The sequence below is a fragment of the Saccostrea cucullata genome, unplaced genomic scaffold (assembly GCF_032062105.1).
Source record: "Saccostrea cucullata isolate Sc308-1 unplaced genomic scaffold, CSIRO_AGI_Scuc_v1 ctg11485, whole genome shotgun sequence".
Taxonomy (NCBI): domain Eukaryota; kingdom Metazoa; phylum Mollusca; class Bivalvia; order Ostreida; family Ostreidae; genus Saccostrea; species Saccostrea cuccullata.
This window is the reverse complement of record NW_026930245.1, coordinates 31,662-41,580: the sequence shown is the minus strand read 5'-3', so window position 1 is coordinate 41,580 and position 9,919 is coordinate 31,662. Positions and strand designations below refer to the sequence as shown.

The following is a 9,919-nucleotide window of genomic DNA, read 5'->3' as shown; positions in this document are numbered from 1 at the left end:
TTTTGGAATTTCCTAAATCGCGCTCTAGCGGACGATACGGCGGGTTCGGTTTTTCGCTTCTACGTCCTTAACGGAATCAGATGGAGATGTGAAAATAATTTTATAGTAAAGAGCATTAAATTTCAAGCAGGAATAAATATTTTTAATCTTAATTAGATTGCCTTAAAAGAACTGACAAGCGAAAGAGCAATAAATGATAACAAAATACGGAAAGGGGTAGGGTTGCTATTTCGGCCACTGGCCTTTCAAAAATGCTGCTATACACACGATTTATATCTCAAAATGTTGCTGAATAATTGTTCTACAAGCTAAAAATATCTTTCAAAGGTTTCCAAAGCTCTCCTGGTCGAGAAATTAGGTTTTATTTAATTATTTTTGGTATTTCGTAAATCGCGCTCTAACGGATGATACGGCGGGTTCGGTTTTTCGCTTCTAGGTCCTATACGGAATCAGATAGAGATGTGAAAATAATTTTATCGTAAAGAGCATTAAAGAGCTAAGTGCACTATTGCATTTTTTCTGCCCCCTGATTTCTCAAAATTTGAAGTGAATCATATATGCTTTTTTAGAACATCACTGAATAAAAGAGAATCCAATCTGACTATGTCTGGGATTTTTTTCAATTTTATGCGTCGTTGTATAATAGAATACAGTCTCAGAAGTAGCAATGTTTGGGGAAATTTTCAAAATTCGGTGCAATTCTCGGTGATTTTTCTTAAAATTAAATGTGAGCGCATGCTTGTTCAGGATTCATATTAACAAGTAAGAAAGATATTACACATAAGGACTGACAGTAAAAAAATCTTTCCTGAACAACACTGCGCTCGATGTTTAATATCAAGAAAATCCTTGTGCTGCGCGGTGCTTTTTCGCGCGAGGAAATTCGGTCGTAAGTGACAAATGTTGTTTGTTTTACATACTTTACCTATTTTAGCGCTCTAGTTAAATAAATTAATACTTTTCTTGTAATAATTAAATGAAGGATCAAAAATCATAGTATGTTGCTGAATCTAGACTAAAACTTGGTTGAATTAATAAAAATCAATATCGTCTGAGGATCCGAGTTGCATGGAAACCTGCTTTCCGAGAAAAAGGCCTACATGGTATCCTTGACAATACAGAAATTCAGAAAATATGCAATCCTTCAGCATGCCGTAATTACTGCAATATTAGGTAAGTGATCAAATGGTGAACATTTAGATATATGTATAAATAAACATACAAAGCAAACAGATTAAAGTGTTCTTTAGGCCTACATATCAGCTGCTGTTAAAAAATGAATGTGCTACTAGGCTTTTTTCGATTTTTAGAAAGGAAAATGGAGCTACTTTTCAAAAGAATAGCTAGGAATACCAAATCGAAATTAATGGTAACAGTTAAAGTCCATGGATTAATGTATAAACACCAGATATAATCTATTTATAGGCTACTGCATATCGGTGGATTTGTTTACAGTTTCCTAGCAATATACAAAGGAAATAATCGGCATTGAGGTCCCACACGGGATATTTCTAAGCTTCTTGAATCAAGAATTTATTGTTATAGGTTCTTTATATTTCATTTACGTATATTTGATAGAATAAAAATTAGATTGGAATATTGACATAATTGAGAATTAAAAAATTAATACATGTTCATATTAGTTATAATATTTTTAATCATACATACTTCTAAAATCAATGAATAAATCAATTTGGTTCTTTTTCAAAATTGATTTTAAAAAAGACGAAGGATTATTTTATTAAATTCTGAAGATGAATTTTACACCTCTGAAAATATTAACGAAATTATTTCCAAGAAAATCATTTTAATTTTATTGAAAAAGACTTTCAAAAAAAATTAATTATGCAGTGTATAATTTAGAGCCCATATACACTAATGGTAAAAAAAAAAAAACAAAAAAAAACCCCCCAAACATGGACATTTAAAAAAAAAGGATGTACCATAAAGATGTAATTACAGATTTTTTTTAAGCCTAGAAGATCTTTTTTTTTTTGTGATTAATTAAATGCCCATTTTGACATCAACATATTCAATTGCATTGTACAAAATCTAGTACAAAATAACATTATGGAAAGAGAACACTATATCCTCTGTATGTTAATGTCCATTCTTCTGTATTTACTTGCACAAATGAGCTGTAAATTAATAAGTTGCAAGCCTTAATTATTTATTTAATTGAAGAGAACAATTATTAAATTAATGCACACAATATTGTCAAAGGAAGAAAACATTTCTTTTCAATTATTGTACTCATTAGATTAATTATAATTAGTCTTTTCAATTAAATTAGATTAAAGAGAGCAAAATTATTGTGCACATTCAAATCAGCAAATGATATCAACAACTGCATTGATGCATTAAGCAATAAATCAGATATATCACTAATATATCATTAACTATTAAAAGAGATATTATTAATAATAATTAAATTATAAATCATATCAAATGAATTGGTACCGGTGTTACATGTATCTTTGAATAATTGAAGATATCTGCAGTTATTTGAGGCATTACATTGTAATGTGAATTTGAGCTAGGTTATGAAATCAGCACATTGTAGATAAACACAAGTTACATGTATTGTTCACACATTCACTAAACTGCATGGTTATATTTTGGACATGCCCTTCTGTCTGTCTAGCTGTCTTTGTCAGTTCAAAACACTTATGTGTCTAGTTGATTTTTCAGAAAGTAATTCATATACTTTGCTATCATATTTTACCTCATAACTCCTTATAAGAAAGACCCTTTTGATTATTAAATAAAAGAGTTAAATGTCAAGGTCAGAAATTCATATATTAAATAAAACAAATTCTGAAGTAGGGCACATAAATTAATTCCCTGAATTGAATAGTCCTATTTTAAACCTATGGGCAGATTACCAAAGCTTCATTAACACACCAATAATTATAACTCTTATAATTTAATTAAGAAATAAAAGATGCATGGAAAGTGTTGTGCTGATGAAATCTTTAATAGTATGTTTTAGTACCGACAAAGAGTTTTGTCATAAAGAGTTTACAAAGCAAATTAAAGCATTTTATTATTCAAATAAACAGTGTCAAGGCCCTTGTGTGTTTTTTCATCATGGTAGAAAACCCTTTCTTTGATCCATGTAATTGTACATGCACTATACATTTATGCAAATACAGAAAATATCTTTGAAAATTAACTTATAACAATTTTTTACCACTATATTTTTAAATTTTGATTTCAGGAGCAACCTTTCTCATCATGCCTAAAGCATACGACTGTTGCTGGTGTCATCAGAGAAGTTGCGGTGGATCTGAGTCAAGGAGGCACGTTAGAACGCAACCGCTGATAAAGGAAACAGAGCGGCGACTAGGGAGAGCTGTACTTAAGGAGGATGTAGTTTGTCATAAATGTTACCAATCCTTTTCTCGCAAACGAACAGTTGTTGGTGCCTCAAATACATGTACTCTAATATGCAGTGATCCAGAATACTTCCCACCTCTGCCCACGTGTAACTCAGATTCAAATCCTTCATTAAAAAGTCCAAAATCAATATGCCTTTCCATAACATCAACGCCAAAAGGTCACAGAAAATGTGTCATTTGCAGAAAGCCATACTCTAACAGAAACCGCCTTATAAATATCCCAGCGTCCTCCATTGTACAAGCTTTTGTTGAAACGGGAATCTTCATCAATGATGACAGCAGATGTTGCAAGATGCATGTTGAAGATGGCTACCTAAATAAAGATGCACTCTCAGGACTAACGACAACAAAAGATGAAGAACAACTATCAAGAACTGACATATGCAAGCTTTTATCTAGCCTTAGAAGTACCATCAAATCTGCAACTTACCTCAACTTTGATGTACCATCTCTTCTGAGTGAAGAAGACTATTTGTGTCTCACTGGCTTGAGAAAAGAGCAATTTGCAGAACTTGTTCATGAATTAAAGAATATAAGGAACAATTCCAGCCGTACCAAGAGAACTTGTCTTGCTGTATTCCTGACAAAACTCCGCACTGGCCTTCCCAACACAATACTTTCCACAATCTTCAAGCTTTCTGTATATCAGATTCAAAGAATAATTCCATCAGTAAGAGAGGCTCTCATGCAGAATTTTGTGCCAAAACATCTTGGATTCCAACATATAAGTCATCAGGAATTCTCTCAGCATCATACAACTCCAATTGCCCGAAAGCTTTTCACCACTGAGGAAGATCAAGCTGTTATCATCTTGGATGATACATATATATACATCCAAAAGAGCTATGACTACGAATTTCAGCGCCTTTCATACAGTCTCCATAAAAACCGTCCTTTAGTGAAACCTATGATGGTTGTGGCCTCTGATGGGTACATTTTAAGTGTTATGGGACCATATGTGGCAGATTGTCACAACAATGATGCCAGCATAACAAAGCATATGTATTCTCAAAATGCAGAAAACATTCAAGGTATGTTTACTGTTACAGATTTGAAATACAAGTATGTCTTTTCAATAGACCCAAGTTCGTGGAAGTCAAGATATAATAAAAGTAATAACATTGATATTTTTTTTTGCTCCAGTATGGTTGAAAGAAGATGATGTGGTCGTAGTTGACAGAGGGTTCAGGGATGCAGTGACCTTTATGGAAGATATTGGATTGAAAGTCCACATGCCATTCTATCTGCAAAGGGGAGAAAAGCAACATACAACTACGGAAGCCAACCTCTCAAGAATGGTCACTAAAGTAAGATGGGTAGTTGAGAGTGCTAATGGCAGACTTAAACAGTGGAGACTACTGGACAAAGTTATTCCTAACAAGCTACTTCCACAGGTTGGGGATTTTGTTAGAATCGTATGTGCACTATGTAACTGTTTCAGGCCTTGTCTTGGTAGCATGGACCCTGAGACTGAAAGTGTTGCCATCAAAATGCTAGAAAGGTCACAGAAATCCAATGAAGTCCAGGTTCTTGTTCAAGAAAATAAGCTGTTGACTCGCCGTGCTGTATATTCAGCTATTGATGCATCCTCTGAACTTGCTGATTTCCCTGTCCTTTCACTCGATGACCTACGCTCCCTGACATTAGGTATTTATCAAGTCAAACATGCAGAGAATTACACACGAGAACATTTAAAAGATGAAGGCAGCTATGAAGTTATGGTATGCCATGATTTTCCAAATCTTTTGAGAGTTAAGATTCAGTCTCGCCATTCTAGAAATGTTCTTCACACACTTTGGATAAAATATAGAGGTAGAGAGGAGAGTGTAGAGGCCATTTGTGGTTGGTACTGTACATGCAAAATTGGAGCAAGACTGGTTGGTTGCTGTGCCCATGTGTCCAGTGTACTGTGGTTCCTTGGATGGAAAAGGCATCAGAGTGAAGAACCACTGTCATCTGGACCTGGACCTAAATGTCACTTTCTGAATGCGGCATACCAAGAAGATTCAGATAGTGACATTGTGGAGGAGTGAATTTCAGGAATTAAGGTACTCCAATCCTCAGCCAGGACAGATAACTCTTAAATTCCTAATTTATATTAAAAAATCTCAAAATGATGCTTATGAAGGGAAAAAATTTTACGCCATGAAAGTACTTTAAAATTACATACATGTTTGTAAAGAAATTGAGGTTCATTTTAATCTTACCACAGAAACTACAGCTGCCTTAAATGTATAAACATTGTGATATTTATTCAAAAGCCTGGATGCCTATGATTTTCATTTCTAAAATGTGCTTGTTGATGATCAATTTTGAATAGAAAATGTATTGTGGTTTTTTTATTCGCATTTCTAGAACATTTAATTCAGATTTATTAATTTTTTTTATATAATATGATTAACTTTAAGATGCAGTTTGAAGAATTATTGTGGGTAAAAATATGTTACTTTAAGAATTCAGACACATTTTTGTAAGTTTGTTCAATTAGTCAATGCCTGATTTTCAGAATCTAAGGATCGGAGTACCTTAAGGATTAAATAGATCTTTCAAAGGAAATTCATCTCAAATGATATATGTATTACATTTTATGTTTGCTTCAGCAATCAGTGTAGATTTGATTGGATAGTTATATCTTTGATGGTTTTTTTTACATTTAATTTATATGAATTTGCCTTTGCTGGTATGTTCAAGGTGGAAACATGGGGTAACAATGATAAACAATTTAGAGGGAAACATATGTTAAGAATCAGTTATGCTGAAATAAAATTATTAAGATACTAGTATAATGTCTGTAATGATATACACAATAATACATAAAATGATATTTTCATGTAAAATGTGATGATTTTTATCGGTGGGAGACAAATCAGTCTCTAACTGTCAAATAATCTGATATTGATAGTAAATAAGCTTTAACCTTAAACATGTTAAACCCTTCATACAGGTCTGTTTGAGATATGATTATATGTAATTGTTAATATATATATATATATATATATATATATATATATATATATATATATATATATATATATATATATATATATATATATGTGTGTGTGTGTGTGTGTGTGTGTGTGTGTGTGTGTAGGAATGACATGTCTACACTGTTGAAGACAATGGAATATTTTACATGATCATATATGCATTGCAAAATATGAACTATCTCTTACATTCTACTCATCTTATTTTCAAAGTAAGGCTACCTGTATGCATGTATATGTTTTAATTACCTCTTCCTCATTTTTTGAAACTGTTCTTTATTAGTCATAACCTTTTAAACCTAGAAATGATTTTAGGCAATGGCATGATTCAGTGTAAATGCTAGCCACAAAACAATTGCTAATCTTCATTTTTGATTCCATTTCCATAGCAACTGTAATGTATGTACTATTAATCTGAAGATTTAAAAAAGTCAGATTGTAAAATTGCTAATTTTTGTTTTGTTTCCATGGCAACACCAGAAAATAGGATTATACCCTATTGACTTTTCCATAAATATGAAATATGAAGCCTTAAACTTGTGTTTCAGCAAAGACCATTGTTCCCTGTTAGACCATAAAAATGTGCGATAAGATTTCAAAATGATCAAATATTATTTTTTTTCCAAATTTGAGACTTGTTGCCAAGGTAACCATACATCCATAACATCCTAAAACCTGAAAATATTTTTTGAGGAAGCTTTTCTGATATACAAAGTTTGGATTGAATCTTTGTTGATGTGTGCCATAGGGATGCACTGTATGTAAAAGTGCAATATTTTTTATGTATAAAATGTGGCTCTTTAAAATATTTTAATGTCTGAAATAGTAAGTGGTTGCCATGGAATTATTAAGCGTTGCTAGGAAATATTTTGTTTTGCATTACCAGTGAAATAGAAGCTTAGATATAAATAGTACTTCAATTAACTTTAATGCTAATGAATATATGACATGTATTGACTTCTTCACTTCATACTCATATTGGTTGCTATAGTAAATAAACTGGTTGCTAAGATATGTTTGAGTGGTTGCTATGGTGTTTTCCCATCAAAATAAATTTGTTAATGCAATGTTTAGGAATTTTCAGTACATATGATCATTATAAAGCTAAAATGAAAATATTGTTGTTGGTTATTATTTCCCAAAACAGTTAAATATTAAATCCAAGAGCTTTCAACATTGCTTTTTCGTGGGTGGTTGCTAGGCAACGGGGGAATCAGAACAATAAAATAAAGTTATAATTGAAAAGGTAGACTCATGTTCATCTTCTATTATAAATATTGTTGAAATATGAAAGGGGGCAAATATTTGTAATATACCACACTTACTTCTTTCAAGCAGGATTAAATATTTTTTATCTTTATTAACTCGCCTTAAAAGAACTGACAAGCGAAAGAGCAATAAATGATAATAAAATACGGAATTGGGTAGGGTTGCTATTTCGGCCACTGGCCTTTAAAAAATACCGCTATACACACGATTTATATCTCAAAATGTTGCTGAATAATTGTTCTACAAGATAAAAATATATTTCAAAGGTTTTCAAAGCTCTCCTGGTCGAGAAAATAGGTTTTATTTTATTATTTAGCAAAATTCGTAAATCGCGCTCTAGCGGAGGCTTATGGCGGTTCGGTTTTTCGCTTTTATGTCCTTAACGGTATAAGATAGAGATGTGAAAATAATTTTATCGTAAAGAGCATTTAATTTCAAGCAGGATTAAATATTTTTAATCTTTATTAGATCGCCTTAGAAGAACTGACAAGCGAAAGAGCAATAAATGATAATAAAATACAGCAGGGGGTAGGGTTGGTATTTCGGCCACTGGCCTTTTAAAAATGCCGCTATACATACGTTTTATATCTAAAAATGTTGCTGAATAATTGTTCTACAAGATGAAAATATAGTGTAAAGGTTTCCGAAGCTCTTCTGGTCGAGAAATTAGGTTTTATTTAATTATTTAGCAAAATTCGTAAATCGCGCTCTAGCGGAGGCTTATGGCGGTTCGGTTATTCGCTTCTAGGTCCTATACGGAATCAGATAGAGATGTGAAAATAATTGTATTGTAAAGAGCATTTAATTTCAAGCAGGATTTAATATTTTTATCTTTATATACTCGCCTTAGAAGAACTGACAAGCGAAAGGGCAATATATGATAATAAAATACGACAGGGGGTAGGGTTGGTATTTCGGCCACTGGCCTTTTTAAAAAAACAGCTATTCACACGATTTATATGTCAAAATGTTGCTGAATAATTGTTCTACAAGATAAAAATATATTTTAAAGGTTTCCGAAGCTCTCCTGGTCGAGAAATTAGGTTTTATTTTATTATTTAGCTAAATTCGTAAATCGCGCTCTAGCGTAGGCTTATGGGGGTTCGGTTTTTCGCTTCTAGGTCCTATAGGGAATCAGATAGAGATGTGAAAATAATTTTATTGTAAAGAGCATTTAATTTCAAGCAGGATTAAATATTTCTTATTTTTATTAACTCGCCTTAGAAGAACTGACAAGCGAAAGGGCAATAAATGATAATAAAATACGACAGGGGGTAGGGTTGGTATTTCGGCCACTGGCCTTTTAAAAATACAGCTATACACACGATTTATATCTAAAAATGTTGCTGAATAATTGTTCTACAAGATAAAAATATATTTCAAAGGTTTTCAAAGCTCTCCTGGTTGAGAAAATAGGTTTTATTTAATTATTTTTGGAATTTCGTAAATCGCGCCCTAATGGATGATACGGCAGGTTCGGTTTTTCGCTTCTACGTCCTTAACGGTATAAGATTGAGATGTGAAAATAATTTTATCGTAAAGAGCATTAAATTTCAAGCAGGAATAAATATTTTTTATCTTTATTAAATCGCCTTAAAAGAACTGACAAGCGAAAGAGCAATAAATGATAATAAAATACGGAAAGGGGTAGGGTTGCTATTTCGGCCACTGGCCTTTAAAAAATACCGCTATACACACGATTTATATCTCAAAATGTTGCTGAATAATTGTTCTATAAGATGAAAATATATTTCAAAGGTTTTCAAAGCTCTCCTGGTTAAGAAAATAGGTTTTATTTATTAATTTTGGAATTTCGTAAATCGCGCTCTAGCGGACGATACGGCGGGTTCGGTTTTTCGCTTTTACGTCCTTAACGGAATCAGATAGAGATGTGAAAATAATTTTATCGTAAAGAGCATTAAATTTCAAGCAGGATTAAATATTTTTTATCTTTATTAACTCGCCTTAAAAGAACTGACAAGCGAAAGAGCAATAAATGATAATAAAATACAGCAGGGGAAAGGGTTGGTATTTCGGCCACTGGCCTTTTAAAAATGCCGCTATACACACGATTTATATCTAAAAATGTTGCTGAATAATTGTTCTACAAGATAAAAATATCTTTCAAAGGTTTCCGAAGCTCTCCTGGTCGAGAAATTAGGTTTTATTTAATTATTTTTGGAATTTCGTAAATCGCGCTCTAACGGATGATACGGCGGGTTCGGTTTTTCGCTTCTACGTCCTTATCGGTATAAGATAGAGATG

General features: G+C 32.5%; 1 protein-coding gene across 1 annotated transcript; it reads left to right on the top strand.

The window, feature by feature from the left end:
• The first annotated feature begins 814 nt into the window (after nt 1–814).
• Nucleotides 815–5,434, top strand: LOC134283380 (uncharacterized). Its single transcript, XM_062765834.1, has 3 exons — nt 815–1,173; nt 3,221–4,432; nt 4,545–5,434. Exons 1-3 carry the CDS (start codon nt 1,101–1,103, stop codon nt 5,432–5,434), a joined length of 2,175 nt encoding a protein of 724 aa, XP_062621818.1. The 5' UTR covers nt 815–1,100.
• The last annotated feature ends 4,485 nt before the right edge of the window (nt 5,435–9,919 follow it).